At 40.2% G+C, this 17220-nt stretch overlaps 1 protein-coding gene across 1 annotated transcript in view; it reads right to left on the bottom strand.

Annotated features, from left to right (window-relative positions):
- The window catches only part of Tafa1 (TAFA chemokine like family member 1), a 526236-nt gene extending 510241 nt beyond the window's left edge, over positions 1–15995 (bottom strand). The window contains exons 1-2 of the mRNA XM_050149345.1: positions 15602–15995; positions 13576–13696 (exon numbers count right to left, since the gene is read on the bottom strand). Of these exons, the coding sequence (XP_050005302.1) occupies positions 13576–13693 (118 nt within the window). The 5' untranslated portion in view covers positions 13694–13696; positions 15602–15995. The remainder of the gene's footprint in view (positions 1–13575; positions 13697–15601) is intronic.
- Between the last annotated feature and the right edge of the window lie 1225 nt (positions 15996–17220).

Genomic DNA, 17220 nt, shown 5'->3' with positions numbered 1-17220 from the left:
ACCTGTTCATATTGACATAGAACTCATGGCTAACTATTGAGTATTGTACAGAAGAGATTAACCATTAAACTTCTCTTATTTGTTGTGCTGAATACATGGATTTTATTCTCAGGAGTCTCAGATATGACTGGAATTAATTAAGGCCAGGTTACAAAATTTACATGTGCATCTTCATTACATTATAAAACATTAAGTGTATTGATGCCAACATTAAGTTTCCATCTATCTCCCTTTTTTTCTGACATTCAAATAGTTATCTAATAGGATAACAGGGTATCTCATGCTGAGCTCCTATTTTAGAGAAGATAACAACACACAACTTCACTTTTTCCTACCCAAGTCTAAAAGCTAGGATTTTATAAATAAGGGTTTCCCATTTGGTGGATGAAACAGGAAGAATTAGTCTCACTTATCTGTACTTAGAGCCAATAAGTATAATAATAATAATAGAAGAGTGATGAGAACATCTGGTTTGTTTAGTATGCCATGGTGTTCTATTCTACCCAACTCCTTGCACCAAATATTTTTAACAGGGTTAATTCAAGACACACAAAATAAAACAGCTAATTCCCAAAGATGCAAGATGACACTTCACTCATAGGTACTTAGCCTATTCTGGGATTGATTCTAAGTACTGAATATGAATCAACATTTTTGATCATTTAAATCATTATTTTTAATTTACTTTTAAAAATTTTAGTTGATGTGTCTAGGCATTTTGCCTACCTGTATGTCTGTGTGCCATGTATGTGCATATAGTATGTGCAGAGGCCAAAAGAGGGCATCAATCCCTAGGAATGGGAGTTATAGATGGTTGTGAGTCTCCCTGTGGACTCTGGGAATAGAACCCAGGAAATAGTCTTGACTCTTGGTCCATCTCTCCAGCTCCCAAATAATTAATTTTAAGTGAATAATATGCCTCACATTGAAGGGGCAGGTGATAAACATAAAAGAACAGTCTAAACTAGAAAGAGCCGAAGTGTTTCCTCTTTGTAGCTAAATAGGCAAGTCTATGAGGCAACATGTGGTATGTAGTAGCAGCTAGGTGTTGACTGCTCTGGAAGCAGTTGCTGAGGCTGTTGTTGTTGTTCTGTTTTGTTTTTAATCATTGCTGTCCTATTTAGTTACTCGGTGATTCTCAAATAGAATCTAGATTCAATGTAAAATCTTTCTGTGATTGATTAATGATGCCTGCAATGGTGTTTTCATAGGAAGAAGGAGCTGGCTGGCTGTCAAGAGTGTACCATTGCTGGTCATGGGGAAACTTTTAGAACAGAAGGAGATATCTATTAGATGATGACAGGGATTGAGAAGGAAGATTTCTTGTCTGATTCTGCAACCAATTTCTACCTATCATGTTACTAAGCTGTGGGTCTTGCATGTTTTATTTGAAAGACATAAAATTCGATAATTTTGCAAAAAGACACAGCTGCAAATGATCAAATCACTTGCCAGAAAGGTCAGCCCACTTTACAATACTCTACATAATTTATAAAGTCTCAACATGATAAATGCCAACAAAAAAAAATGGTATCAGAAAAGTTAGACTGCAGTTTGAGAGAATTCTTTCCCAGTGTGAATGATTTACAACTTCATTTTGAGTATTAGGGAAAAATGTCCATTTAAGGCCATTTCTCCTCTGCTGCTGCTTCCCTGTGTGTGGTACAGAAGGGTCTCCAGAGTCTACCGGCAAACAATAGACATGGAAAAAGTATTTGCAGATGAGTTGCTGTTCATCCAGCAAAGAATGAACAGAATGCATGTGCCCCAATTTGTCCAGCAAAAATAAAGACAAATGTATTCCCTAGCCACAAAATATTGCCTGAGAGAGACTAAGAAAAGTTCCCAACAAGCAAGGTATTTAGTTAAAATAAAACAATGGCTCTTGCACAGGAATTTGTTTTCTAATTTCAGTTGGTTGAGATGGCCTTGCTGGTATTCCTAGCTGTACATGGCTATGACGGAAGCATGACTTGACTAAGGGACCTTGCATAAACTAAGTTTTCTCCTCACATTTAGCATAATTTCCCACATTTTGCTATGTGGAACAATGAGGGCAACATTAACTGACACGTAGGATTGTGTTGCAGGTAAAATGTGATAAAGAAAGGACCATGTCGCGTTGAACTTTATGTATAGTAAATGGAGGTGCCACTCAGACACTGAAAATAATCTTCAGTTTGTCATCCCAAGCCATGTCCCAAGCTATAGGAACTTGATCAAATCAATGAACTTATTATTTTAGATTCCTTCATAAACCAAAATTACGTTCTCTGTCACAGGGTTGTGAGGACTAATGTTTAGGCTAAATCTCTCATTTATTCATTAGCAAGGACTCATTTGACCTTGCTGTGTGTAAACACAGTTTCCAGCATGACCAGCATTTTCTCTCTCCCAGAATGTTAAGTGGGCATTATTAAAAAATAAGTCATCTCTATTATAACAGGAAAAATACAATTCATTGCATCCAGGAAATGACCAATAAATATTTAAGAAATATTATGTATTAAATGCCCTCTATGTTAAAAATGAAGTTGAGAGGGGATATTCTCGGAGAGTATGATTAGAGTCTATGTAAAATGAAAATAGGAACATAGTGGACAATGAGGACTACTGAGAACTCAAGAACAATGGCAATGGGTTTTTGATCCTACTGCACGAACTGGCTTTGTGGGAGCCTAGGCAGTTTGGATGCTCACCTTACTAGACCTGGATGGAGGAGGGTGGTCCTTGGACTTCCCACAGGGCAGGGAAACTTGATGGCTCTTTGGGCTAACTAGGGAGGGGTACTTGATTGGGGGAGGGGGAGGGAAATGGGAAGCAGTGGCGGAGAAGAGTCAGAAATCTTTAATAAATAAATAAAAAATTTAAAAAAAAGAAAAGGGATTAAGAATTGAAAAAAATAGGGATAGAAAATTTTAAAATGGAGTGGGAGTGAGGAATGGGGACAGGAGAGCGGGTTAACCAAAATGGAGGGTTATAAAAAAAGATGCCATATAGAGATATGCTGTACTGAAATCCCAACTAAAATATAACTGGAGGAGATAGTAGAATATATGCAACATGGAAACATAGAGAAGGAATATTGAGTGCTGAAATTAAGTGATTATCAAAGCTCAGCCCTAAGTAAGACAACTATACTACTTCCCCTGCCCCAATTCAGGGAACAACAAGGACGAAAGCATAGAAAGTGATCACTTATTGATCTCATAGGCCTGATAAAAGGCTTGTGGTTGGCAACCAACAAGCCATGAATTTACTCTCTCTTCTCAATAATTCTGGGAGCCACTATCAAAAATGCTGCCCTACAAATGTTCACCCAGTGACCTCAATTCCAGATACCTTTCCAGGATGTGACATTTTTGCATTCTTGGAAGAAGAGATACAAGGACCAACCAAAACATTTCCATCTGGTGTAACTGTATCTAGGATGCTTCCAAACACTGCATTCCTCTGCCCTTTATCATTTTGTCTCATAAAAGAGGATTGATTGATTGATTGAGTTTTCATTGTGTCAGCTACTACTTCTAATTTAAACTCCTATGAACACTAATCTCTAGTCACACAATTGTCTTGACAAAAGCGATCTTCAAACTTCCATAACCATAGCTCAGTGAAGAAGAGAAATATTCAATGCCCACCTATTTCAACTTTATAATGGAAAGAGTCCTAAAAGATAAATTCTTAGAAAGAAGCCTCTATGAAACACTGTTTTCAGTTTCATTGGTTGGTTGTTTTGCTGTGTGTGTTGTGTCTTTTTTCTTTTTCTTTTCTATTATTTTTTGAGATTAGATGAACCTATAAATAGGTTCTTATAAATCAATGTTCCAGTTCTATGAACACAAAAGTACCAAGAGAACACATTGTAGAGGTCCACAGTTACTCTACATATGTCACTATATATGTAACACATGCACATAGAGTGATGAGATACACAAAATTCAGCAATTAGAATCTAAATTACCACACACACATTCCTTCTGTGTCTATGGCCTGATGTAATTTGGGCTGTCCTCAGTCTTGCTAAGTAATTTAGGATGATCTAGAGTATCTAACTCTTTGCCTCTATCTCCTGAGTGCTGACGTTACCAGTATATGCCACCACAACTGGTTTATGGGATACTGGGAAACAAACCCAGGGCTTCATCTAAGCCAGGCAAGCATTCTACCAGCCAAACCTCAGATCAACCATATCTCAACCAGAACTCAGGAGTGGCTTAATGGCTAGTCTTCTTCAGCAATTTAAAGTACAAAAGAAGCAAATATGCACCATTCATACTGTAGGGTTAACCAAACAGCCCACAGCAAACTCATTGATAATGAGAAAGCCGAACCGACAGCGATTTATAATTAAAAAGCAAGACCACAGCAATTGAAAATCACTAACAACTGAAACAACTCTCACGACGCACTGATAACAAATTGTCTTTTCTCAAACGGGATGAATTAGCATTGTCTGCACGCAGGAACTCAGTCGCGTTTTCTGAGAGCTGAAAGCCAGGTTTCCTAGGAGGACACTAAATTAGGAATGCCCAGGAACCTCAGCTATGTGTCGTTTCCAGAAGAACGATGACACAGGTGGCTTTCTAATGAGTTACCTTTATTCTTGCATGAAATGAATGCACATGCTTAAAGAACAACAGCGAAAAAGAAATATTTTTCCAAGATATATTTATAATGTACTAGTGGGTTGCAAACTAGATACTGAGAACTTTAATAAAATATTAAATTAAGAATTTTATGTGGGCATCACAGTACTTCTGGATGCTTCTCTCCATTTTATTACATTTACCGATTACCATTTCTCCCAAGCCTTAATTTAAAAGAAAATTAATGGAATTTTTTTTGAGCTGAGATTCAAATGAGACCTCTGATTAGAACAATGGCCTCATTATATAAAAACTCTCAGTTGACTGGATCCCCTGTAATAACAATTCCAGTACATGTAAAAAAAAACACAGATTCGAGTGCTTGTTGGGCAAAACTCAGGACATGTCTCAAGTGTGCTCACAATTTTAAACCAAGACAAGACAGATGTGTGTACAATGCCCCCTTAGTAACTGTTGACCTTGCCTCCCTTGCCTCACCTTGCTCTAATATGTTTGATAAATTCATTAAGAATCAAAGACCATTAAAACTGGAAATAATCTTGTCTGACAGTCTGCCGGAAGGATGTCACTCATAGTCAAGATTTGTTGTGCCCACCTGATATTTACAAGATAAGGAAAGTACAAATAAACATTAAGATTGAGGATCACGTTCAAATGTCAGGTAATCTCACTCTGGGCTGGGCTCAGAGGCAGCTCAGAACAAGTTTATTCCTCAAGATGTGTGTCTATTCTTTAGTTTTCTCAGCTGTTAGGTGCTTTGGAATCTAGGAGCTGGAATTCTGAAAAGTGTGTATCTGCAGAATTGAGAAACATGGTATTACCTCTGGATACGTATATTCAGATGGTTTTGATTTAGGATTGAGTGGCACAAAGCATCCTCAAAGACAATGTCAGGATGCAGTAAAGTTAAACATTGGTGATGTCAGGAGAACAGTGACCATACAAGAGGGTCTTCTGTTCTTTAGGACCCAGAGTAAGACTTGGTTTGATGTCTTTCCTATATGAAGGAAGTCTTTAATCAACAGACATACCCCTCGGTATTTAATCCAGGTTTCTGAGAGAAAAACTTCATGATAACACCATTTCTGCTTTCATTCTGGAGTCTGATATTACATAATGTCAAGAAGGAGAAAGAAAGAGTGGGCTAAGAGAGTTCCCTGTGTGCTTTAAGGATGTTATCTTTGGGGGATTCAATTAGTTTATACAACTTGTTAACAAAACAATTCATCCTTTCTTTACCCCAAAGAAGGGGGAAATTGCCTGTCTGCTGTTCTCTTTGCTACAAAGCTGAGGTGACTTTTTTTCTCTCTCAAAATGAAAAAATTGACACAGTGAAAGGCCTTTTTCTGCCTGTTAAGGAGAGTTTTTTCTTTGGTCCCCCAAGCTCATCCCTATGAGACTTTTTCAAATCGAAAAGGGAAAAAGGAAGCCTACTGTTGAAAATGAAAATCTCAGGCATTTAACATGTGACTATATTTATAAGTATAATTTCTGTAAGCACATTTGAAAGCAGTAGTTCTTCAAATTATTTTGCTTAGTAAAGTGGTTGTCAAATATCAAATAGTTAAATATCTATATAAAGACATACATACCTATAAACATGTATATTATACTAATTATTTGCTATTTGTATTAATATCCATTTGAATAGTATCCATATTCTAATCACACATACAAACAATGTAAATCCTTGTGCCTACACACCCAAACACACACACACACACACACACAAATCATAACAACTAACAAAGATGTTGCAATTCTACCAAAATCTTCATCAATTTTTTTGCTGAAAAATTTAGCAAATTATAAGAGAATAATTTATCTTCTGAGCATCTAATACATGTCAAGAACCTCAGTCATACTGAGATATAAGGGATGAATATAATTTTAAAATTCTCTTCTCCCACATCTCTCAATGCATGTGATGTGAGCATACACTATTGATGCAGGCCAAATAAAAAACAATGTTGTAAAAAATAATTGTTTTTTTTAAATAATTGTTTTTTATCTGCAACTGTTTCCAGAATTTTCATCACTTGCACTATATGTCTCCTAGAGGAAAATATATCACGTAGCAATTGTTTGCCCAACATTCAAATCCACTTTCCCAATAAAGATCTTTATGAAGTATAATTTGGGTAATACTGGTTTACATTTCCTATTATTAGAAGGCTCTAGGAAAGAGGCCTCATTCTAATTTCTTACCCATGTTCTTTCAGTTTTGTTTATTTAGAAATATCATTTATTTTATTTCTATTTTTTTTTTCGAGACAGGATTTCTCTATAGTTTTCTGAGCCTGTCCTGGAACTAGCTCTTGTAGACCAGGTTCGCCTCGAACTCACAGAGTTCTGAATCAAATCCTTAAACTCTATAGCTAAATTGACAACACTTTTGTTAAAAAGCCATACATGCTCATACGAAACGAATTAAGCATATAGGCAAAACAATAAACGAAAATTCTAAGCCATGATTGGCACTCTTTAAGCTCTCGGCAACTGTGGTTACCTGCACAAAGTCTACATAAAATCAGACCTATTAACATTATGAAAAAGATTGTGAGGGATACAGGAGGCCTTAGCCCTTCCTGAAAATCTATAGTCAGTTACAAGCTTCTAGAGGAAAGAGAAACACTATCTTCAGTGTTATAGTACTGGTAAGTTGTCCATGCTCAGGTAAACACCACGCTCATTCCTGTAAGCATCCTTATTAAACTCATTAGTTCACACATCCATAGAAAAAAGATGTCCTAATAGGTCTTCAGAGAATGCTCGGTAGTTAAGAGAATGCACTGCTCTTGCAAGAGCAGCAGAGTTTGTTTCCCAGCACCCACAATGAGCAGCTCACAAACACCTATAACTCCAGCTCCAGGGCATTCAAAACCTCTGGCCTCCTCAGGCACTGACACTTACATGCACATACCCACCATAGATACACAATACACACAACTGGAAAAACCTAAGTCTTAAAAAAAAAGACATGAATGTAGAAGGGGAATCAATTGATAAGATAAAGATAAAGGAAAGTTCATGGGCAATAGATCAGAATAGGGTGTTGGATATAAACAAAATCATTATATACAGACATGGAAATGTATAGCGAAATCCACTAGTATTCATAACTAATATTAATATATACAATTAAAAAATTAAACTCTCTTCAATCATTTAAGAATTTTCTTCAGATTTCACTAGTACTGCATGATGTTTATACTCTTTTGATATTTTGATATTTTTCCATTTCTCTGAATTGTTTTAAAATAGCATTTTGCTCCTTGTTTTCTTCATCCATCAATATCTTAGGGATTTTTCCACATGAGCACACATAAACCAACTCATCCTTTATAATGGCCTACACTGAATCCCATTGGGTAGATGTGTGCCATAATTTATTTTATCAATCCCATTTCGATGGAGTTGAAACTCTGTTATCGCCATGATAACCATTGCTGCAATAACTATACCTCAACATAAATCTTTTCACACATGTCCAGAATTTTTCATGGAGGTAAGCATCTAGAAGTGGAAGCATGTGTCAAATTCACACACTTCACATTTCAAGAGATACCACATTTTAAGAGACATAATGCTGTGGGAACGTGGTTCACCAGCTTCGGAGTACTCAAATTAAAACGGTCTGCCATGTTTTAGGTGTCATGTTTCAAGCTGAAAGTTCAGATCATCATCCGCAATGACGCTTAAGAAATTAATGATTGGTAATTAATGCTCGTTCATGCTACTCCTAAATACTTTAGTTTGCAGTGTAGTGTAACATCTGTTATCCTTAACTAGTAATTGCATAGTCTCGTGCTCAAATCATGGTATTTTCACCGTTCTACACCAAGTTCAGGGCAGTGGCAAGAAATATGTACTTATATCTCTACTCCTCCCTGGTATTTGGGGGTTTTATTTGATGTCCATAGCCGTGTTCTGCCTCTTGGAGGAGGTCAATATCATCCATCAGATGATCAATGCATTATCACTAGACCCAGCTTACACCAAATAACTGCCTGTCTGCTCCAATCCTAACGCCAATCCACTCTACTTAGCAGCTTCAAGCTGGTAGGCATTCCCGAAAGGAAAATGTGCAGCCACGGTTGTACCCACGAGTTTTTACACTCTAAACCCACAACACAATCCTTTTTGGAAAAGCACCTTGGCATCTGAAACATATGTGCCAGGCAGTTTTCTAAAATGTAGTTTGGAATGGTAGAGTAAAAAAAAAAATGTGTAAGGTTCGTACAAATTTTTAATGATTTACCCCAAATCTTCATGTTAAAATGGATGCTGATGTTCACTATATAATAAAGTCATAAATGAGTCATAAATGAACTCCTAACACACACAGTCTGCTTAAATACAGCCTTAAATCTTGTCAAGTATGAATTACATAGATGTTCTCTGCAGAGCAAGCTTTTATATATCATTCCAACGTCAATGAAATCACGTTGACTGAAGAACAAATGATTCATTGTTTACTAATAACTTGTGTCTCATGTAATCCACAGATACATAATTTTATTTTACTAAAGAATCCCAGGGACCTATTTTCTTTCTGAAGAATTTTGAGAAGACTCTTATTTTATTGTTGCAAAGACACACACACCCACACACATACCCACTTCCACCCACATATTCCAAACAAAGGAAGCATTAAAATTGTCATCATAATTCATATATCTGTATCAGGGGTAAACATAATCTTAAACTGGAAGGCTACATTTGGCAGACCATTTTTTCCTTTTTCTCCAGCATGCACACTGTTGAGTGTGAAGAACTTAGGCTGTCTTAATTACTGGACACCAAAGAGATGCTACATCTGAGTTTTCATTGTGGAGTCTGGGTTTTTGTTTTGTTTTTAAATTAACTGTCCTTCCAAAGGCTTCATATTAGGAAGGGGTACAAATATTTTCCAAGTTGTCATAGTAACTTCGTACATCATTCCCCAAATAAAAATTATTCCAATATTTCAATTACTGAAATTGTGAATCTGTTAATCTACAGCACATTTTATTCACTTATGTAATTTTAAATTTCAGTTTCATTTGATTGACTGTTTTAATCTTCCTTAACTAGTGAGTAAGTGAAAATAAATGGTGCAATCTTCATACTATAAATATGAAAAATAGGAAGTACTTAGGGGCTGCAGGCGAATACATTAAAATCAGTCCGTTTTCTAGTTAACATATTCTCATTCTGTTTGTGCACAAACCCACTCTGTTGAGGAGGCAGATCACAAATGCATGGCCTTACAAAAACACTATCCCAATTTCACGTTATGACAGCAGAAATTGGCCCAAATCTCTAACCATTTCCCCTAACGGGCCTTGGCTGGCTGGTGCCATCCAGGTGAGGCACAATCTCAACAAGGGGAGCGGCTGTCAAATTCCGCTCATCTGTCAGTGTAGTGGATTATTTCTTGAGAGACTGAAATTGCTTGCTTGCAATCGGAACACCATCAATCTTGCTGTGGAGGGGACGGGGAAGCTGCCTGTGAGGGACTGGCCTAAGGGGGAGTGGATGCCATTCCTAAGCAGGCGAGGGTGACTGTAGAGTCCCCTCTCACATACATACATACATACATACATACATACACACATACATACATACATACACACACACGCCTAATGAAAGGTTTGTCATTTTGCACATTCCCACATGCTTGGCATGCACGCCAAGTACACTGCTCTGCTCTGCCTTGTGAAGGAGGTGATTTTTCAAGCTTAGGCAAATGTAGCAAGGCTGGGGTCCGCTGCTGCCTCATTTTTTCTCATCATGTCACCTATTTTCACTGATTTGAGGGAATGAAATTACGCCATCCCTTTTTTGCTCATTTATCCAACCGTTTATTTATTTATTTGCGCATTGAGGGGCAGATTGTCACAGATAACTGGCCCTGGGTTTTTGTTTGTTTGTTTTGTTTTCACACACATTTCATTAGTGTCCCTGAAAATTTAAGACCCACAAAGGAAAAATGCCACAACACTTATCTGAGAGGGAGAAAAAAAAAGAAGCACATTTTTGCTCTTAAAATCAAAACAAAACAAAAAAAAAAACACATTAAAGAGTGACTGCAATAATTTGGAAGACTGCAATGACCAAGATCTATTGCTTTAATCTCCGCAGCTATTGTAGCGATCCTAAGAAAGTTAAACAGGCACATTACACAGACCCATCGGACTTCCAAATCAACAGTATTTTAATCCCTCTGCATTTGGAAGAAGCATTTATAGTTCCTCCTTTTCTACAATAAGACTGGGATAGGGCTCAGAGAGTGAGCCCATGGGGCCGAGTTGCTGGGAACAAAGTTCCCGGAGATATTTAAGGTATAGTTTCAACACAGATTGACTGATAGTGAGCAAGCTCCGTGGTAGATGAGGAAGAACACCAGCAGTGAGTTGAATTTCAGTCAGAATCAAGTTTTAAAATATGGTATTTTAATAAGACCTACGAGGATACACAGTTGATACACATAATAGTCCCAGTTTCCAGAAGCAAATAGACATGCTCTACAAAAGAGTTCACTACAGATTATATGAGCTTCTTTTTGTTTAATGACTACACACATAACATAAAGTAAGAGAGGTGGCAATCACTGGCAGGTCCTAGCCATGTATCACATGGCTTAGTAAACAACAAAGGCAACAAAACTTTGTCCTGACCAATGGATCTGTTAGCAGTGCAAACAGGAAAATTTGACTCACTCAATACCCTTGACTTGTAGGTGGCTGCAGTCCCTTAAACAGGACGCGACTGTACTTGATATTTATAGGAAGTTCACAATATACCCAGCACTTGCCACTTCCTAGGAAGTCATTCCCTCCCATTCCCTCCCCCATCCCCTGATGGGGAAATTCGTTCAGATTTGGAAAGTCACTTATCCAAGTTCATGTCAGGAAAGTTAAGTGACAGAGACTTGCCCCACCACTAGTCCCCTGTCCCCCACCACGGACCACTTGCTTCAGCCACCTCCAAGGACTGGATTGCAGTTTAAAGGGGTGTGTGCACTGATCTGACCTTAAAGTTTTCATACATTATAGCCAATGCTCCTAAACTTGGCATAGACAATTTGCGTACTAGGGGACATTTCCCCCTCTTGTGGTAAAATCACATGGCCATAACCTCCATCGGCAACCATTCTTTGGGTGGCTTCAGACTATCACCCAGTACCTCCAAACTCCCACTTATGTTCTCTGGACGAAAGGGGTAAACTATATCCACTTACACAGTGGTTAAACTAACAGTATGAATTAACCCTGAACACATTCTCTGGCACTTTCGGGATGGATGGTTTTTTTAATCTCATTGTTGAGCATTACAGAGAAAAATTTCCCAGCTTATTTATATAACTATGTAACAAGCAGAGGACTTTTCTTGCCAGAACAGATTGGCGATTAAGTGGTTGGAGGTAGCTCAGGGATCCCCAAATCCACGATTGTGCTTCCTCCATGTTGGCACTGAGGCTTCTGGCAGGAACCTGGCACTTCCTGTGCCAGGGTCTGCATACAGGACACAGTAAACACAGGCAAGAAGCACCAGCGGCAGCAACCAGCAGCGTGGTTTCCATGCCCACCCGCAGGGGCACCAGCGCCCCCTCGCTCCCTCGCTGACCTGGCTTATGGGAGAAAGGAAGGAAGGCGGCTAGGACCCGGGACAGCTGGCCTCCACCGCCCCCAGCCCTCCTCTGCAGCTGAGGGCTGCAGACCCAGCAGGCGTGCGCTGGCATGCATCCTTCCGGCTCTATCTAGTCTGCCCTAGCCTGGAAGCTGAACCCCGGGAGACAGCAAAAGGCACCGGGAGAGAGACTGGAGAAGGCCAAAATAAGAGTGCAGGATCACAGTCAAGGCTGCTGCGGAGTCAGGAAAGACAGCGTTGTCACTCCGGACTAGGACCTGCTGCACTGAGAAGCCTGTGGATGGCAGGAGGCCAGGGAAGTATACAAGCAGATCCGGGAGGGAGGGCGGCTGAGCTCCAGAAATGAGGAGCTGGAACTTGGGACAGCAACTGGTCCCCGCACGGTGAACTTGACCATTCCAGGGGGCTCCCAAGGACAGTGAAGGTAGGGGGTGTGGCCGAAAGGACACAAAGGCTAAACACAGCTACAGGGGTGGGGGGTAAGGGTGGTGGTGACAAGGACCGAAGGACACCTTTCTGAGAACCAATTAGGGACATTTGAACTGGGGGCGATTTTGTATGAGAAAGCTGGAGCAGCAAAGAAAGGAAAATCAGGATTGAAGAGCTGAGAGAGAAAAGAGTTAGAAGCCAAAGAAAGCAAACTGCACCCGGAACTAAAAGAAAAGGGAAATCAATAAAGGAAATTTTCAAAACACATGGCAGAGCGAACTTGTTCCTGAAACTACCAACAGAGGGAGGAAAAAAGGGGTGGGGGCGCCGAGCATACAGGAGGAACCAAAGGAGAAGGAAGGAAAGGAGAGAAGACTGGATACAAATTAAACCAGACACGGCATAGTAAGTCACTGTTTCATTTTCTTTTTCATTGACAACTTGTAAAGTTAGTCTGGTCATTAACACATCCCTGGAGTCCTTAGCCCCAGACAGAAATGACAGCATCTATACTAGGTATAAACTCAACCCAAGAAATACATGCCTTCTCTCTAAATCCCCCAGTCTTCAAAGTTACTCCACCCTTTGTAGAATATTTTGCTAACAAGGTGTGTGGAAGATGCTAGTAGGGGCGCGGGAGAGGGGGTCGACTCCTTTAAAGAAACCCACCTTTTCTGAAAAAAATAACAGAAATACCTCCAAGACATTTTTGGTGTACTCTCCATCCCCCAGAGCATCCAGCCTACATCATGTCTTAGATTTCAAAGGCAAACTGCCCACACTATAGCAATTTCTGTCACTTGCATTCCACCATCTGTTGAAGAGACCACGATGAACCTGGAGCAGCCTGCTCTGGAGCAAGCCCCCTCCCAGACACCCCCCACACACACACACACACTACCTGGTCTGTGCAGGTGATGCTGCTGGAAGGTGTGCTGGAGGGATCCATGGCAGAGCAGCATGGCGCAAGCACTTATCCACAAGTACAGGACCCAGGACATCGCAGAGACCATTGCCATTCTCTAGAGAGGACATGAGATGAGAACAGGTTACCCCTGACTTGCAGCCCCCAGTGGAGTACGTCCCACTCAGGAGGGAAGGGAGATATCAGACGGAATGTTCTTTGGCTCCTTGGCAGCCTAGAAGGAGCGTTCCAGCAGAGGTCATGCCAGGGACTGGATTGAAGACCCTTTCCAGAAGCTCATAAATATGTCCCTTAACATCTGGAAAGCAAGAGGCCAATGATTGCCCAAAACGCAAAATTAAAGTTTTTGACTATCCATCCGGCAGATGAAAACATTGCATGCCCATGAAAACACCCAGTTTTACACAAAGAGCTGCAAACTACTTTCCCCAGACATTCGGAAGCTGCAGACTTGCTCATTCTAACTTCATTGCAAGTCTGACATAAGCCTGGAAGAAAAAGAGTGGGCTCTTTTTTTTCCCCTTTAATTCTACAGTCATGAATTTTTAATGGCAATGCTGTCCTCTAAACTAAGCAATCATTTCTCAGAGGCATGTTGTAATCTCCCGATAGAACTCAGCTTTCTGACTGGACTTGGAATCAGAAGGAGCCGTGTTTTCAGCCAGAATGAGTTTCGGATGCAAGGTCTATGCATCTATCCTACAGCAAGCCCATAATTTACAGTATTGTTTTGCCTCCTAAGATCCCATTGTGGCATTTGCTGGAGCACTGATGAATATGCATATACAGGTGGTGTGTGTATTTATGGGTGAGCATATACCTTTTTTCAGGCGCCGAAACTTTGAGAGTCTTATCTGCACCGATGAGCGTCTCAGGAGCTACAGAAGCTCAACGGCGCTACATATTGTCCAATTTCCCAAACAACACCTTATGCTGCGTTTCATATTGCCAAATTAATCAAACTTGAAGCATCTTCCTTAGTCAGCCTGTGATAGGAGGCATCTCCTATACAAGAATTCAGTTAGCAACATGCCTTTCTCTTAGGGAGCTCAAAGAGGGCTATGCAGGCAAGGCTGTGATTTCCTCTTTCAAATGACACCCTTCAAGAAATTCCGCTATATATCGAAACCCTGATGTGACCTCCCAGAATGCCTCCCTTATCTGTGGAAATTGGTACTCTTTCTAAACCAGTGATGTTCCGCAAAAATAAACATTAAATACATGTATGTGCATAATTCTTGGTAATTCACAGGTTTCAGAGAGGCAGAGTGTTTGAGAAGGGCTTTAAGGATAACAATAGATAAGCGTGAGGATTATAATTAAGTGCGAAGTGGGGAAGCATTCTTTTCAACCCCATGGAGCCATCAATGCCCCAGGCAGTGACTCAGATGGACCTCTCACTTTCTAATTAGTTTCCAGTTTGGTAGCCCAGTGTTTACTTTTGTATACAGCATGCTTTGCTGGACTAGAAGGATAGCATAGATTCATTCTCATCAGCCCAGATAAATAGCATCCCTCCTTCTGTGCATCCCCAAATGAATGCATTTTTAGAGTCTCTCAGAATAGCCTGAAAAATTACAGGAAGACAAAACAGAGGTGACCCGGCATGCATTTGCTGTGTTGTCAATCGCTGTTAAAATGCACTGGAAATTTAACTCAGGAAAAACCCAGCGATCATCAGAACTTAACAGTCCTTCGGAGCTCTGCTCATTTTTAACCCACATAGACCTCAGCATGCAGGAAGATGCTCCGATTTGACAATCGCGGCACTTCCCCTTTCCTTTCTTTTTCCCGTTAACTTTCTTTAATTCTCAGCATTACTTCCCAGGCTCCTCGATATCTCTGTTCCTGCTCGCTCACTCACTCACTCTCCGCGAGAGCTCTGCTCCGCTCAGTGGCAGTAAGTGTTTTCCCCCAAATAATGCATCTAGCTTTACGTACTTCTCCGACTATGTTTCAAATCTGCGCTCTGATTCTTAAATCTTTGCAGAGGCTTTCTTACCTGGAAAATCCAGCCAAGAGCAGGGCACTCTCCTAGTGTTCATTGGAAAGAGCTAACACTTTTTAAAATCCATCTGTGCCACAATTCTGCGATATTCAAAGACAGCACTTCCCAGCAGTTCTTTATCAAGAATTAAAGAGAGAGAGAGAGAGAGAAAAAAAAAGCTTTCCTCTTCCGATCCTAGTTCCACAGCTAAGAGGACGTTGGGTTCGTTCGCTGTATTGTCAGAGAAGGAGCCAGGGTTTGAGGGGTGGAAACCTTGTCATTTTCACCTTTAAATCTTCTCCTGGCGTCACCTCTGTCTGAGGAGACCTTTGAAGTGATGGTGAGCTAATGTAGTTTCCTGATGAGAAACAGTTTATAGCCACTGACAGACCATCCCCACTCGGGCACATTCAGGACAGAGTTAGGCAGCGAAATGTAAGAGCAGGGCTGCTGTCCCTCCAGTGAGGAGCGGGAGTCTGTTTCAATACACCCCTCCTCTCTAAAGTCTCACATGTCTTAAAGTGACATTACCCTCTATTATAGATGAGGTAAATTTTAATAACTGCCCTTAACTCTCCCACGACTCAAGCAGCGCTTTAACCCACTGTTACCTGATGGTCTGCGGTGGAGGGTTTTTGTCTTAGACCATTCTCATGCCAGGAGACTGAGAAGGGAACGGAAAATGAAAAAGAAGGAAGCATCATGCGAAATATTGATAGTGTTAATGACTGTTTAGACTTGAAACAGTAAACGGAAAAGCGAGACATAAACCAGGTCTTACCTCTGAATGTTCTTTTTGCCAGCAAGTTAACCAAATACACTGCTAGGCTTATCCTGCTTCTATTTTTTTTTTCTGTTAGTTGTTTTGTCAGCTAAATCTTGGAATACAATTTATCTGGAATATAACTGATGTTTGTGTTCCTAAGCCAAATAAAAATCTTTGGAGTTCTTTAACATGTTTAATAAGTAGAAATGTATCATTGTTGGCAGCAAAGGCTGAGTTATGATGAAGAAATATGCTCAGGGTTCTTTGTCAAAGTATTTTTGCTTCCTTTCAATAGCGTGCTGAGATCGAAAGGGAAAACACGCAGAAGTTCACTAGCATTTCGAGTACTCTGGTGTGAACCCCGGCTTCCCTGGAAATATACTATGATTGTACTTAAACTTCAGAGGCGCATGGGAGATGACCTACTTTTCTTTTCTAGGCTGTGCCGGTGATAAGTCTCTAAAATACTCATTCAGTTGCTTTATGAGTCACTGACACCACACCTACTATGTGCCAGGTGTTTGCCATAAAGCAAAAAGCAAGACTGGTGTGATCCACGATCAAAGGTCACCACCCCAAAGTCCTCTACGTTATTTTCAGAGCAGAGATGGTTCTCACACTTTTCTTGCCTTGAAAACTTCAAAGTTTCTGAGAATGCCTTTGCCTTTTGTGAGCATTATAAAGAAGACTCAAGGCTGGGGTGCATCTTTAAGAAAAATCTTCTTTCCTGGGCTCTACAAAGTGAAAGAGTGAGACCCTCCTGGGTTTCACCAGTCTTTCTCACTGGTCTTACAGTGACCATTACACACATAATCACAGAGAGAGAGAGAGAGAGAGAGAGAGAGAGAGAGAGAGAGAGAGAGAGAGA

Source organism: Alexandromys fortis, unplaced genomic scaffold (assembly GCF_014885135.2).
Source record: "Alexandromys fortis isolate MF-2015 unplaced genomic scaffold, M_Fortis_MF-2015_v1.1 scaffold_48, whole genome shotgun sequence".
Taxonomy (NCBI): domain Eukaryota; kingdom Metazoa; phylum Chordata; class Mammalia; order Rodentia; family Cricetidae; genus Alexandromys; species Alexandromys fortis.
The sequence above is the reverse complement of the archived record's forward strand: the minus strand, read 5'-3'. Positions and strand labels throughout refer to the sequence as shown.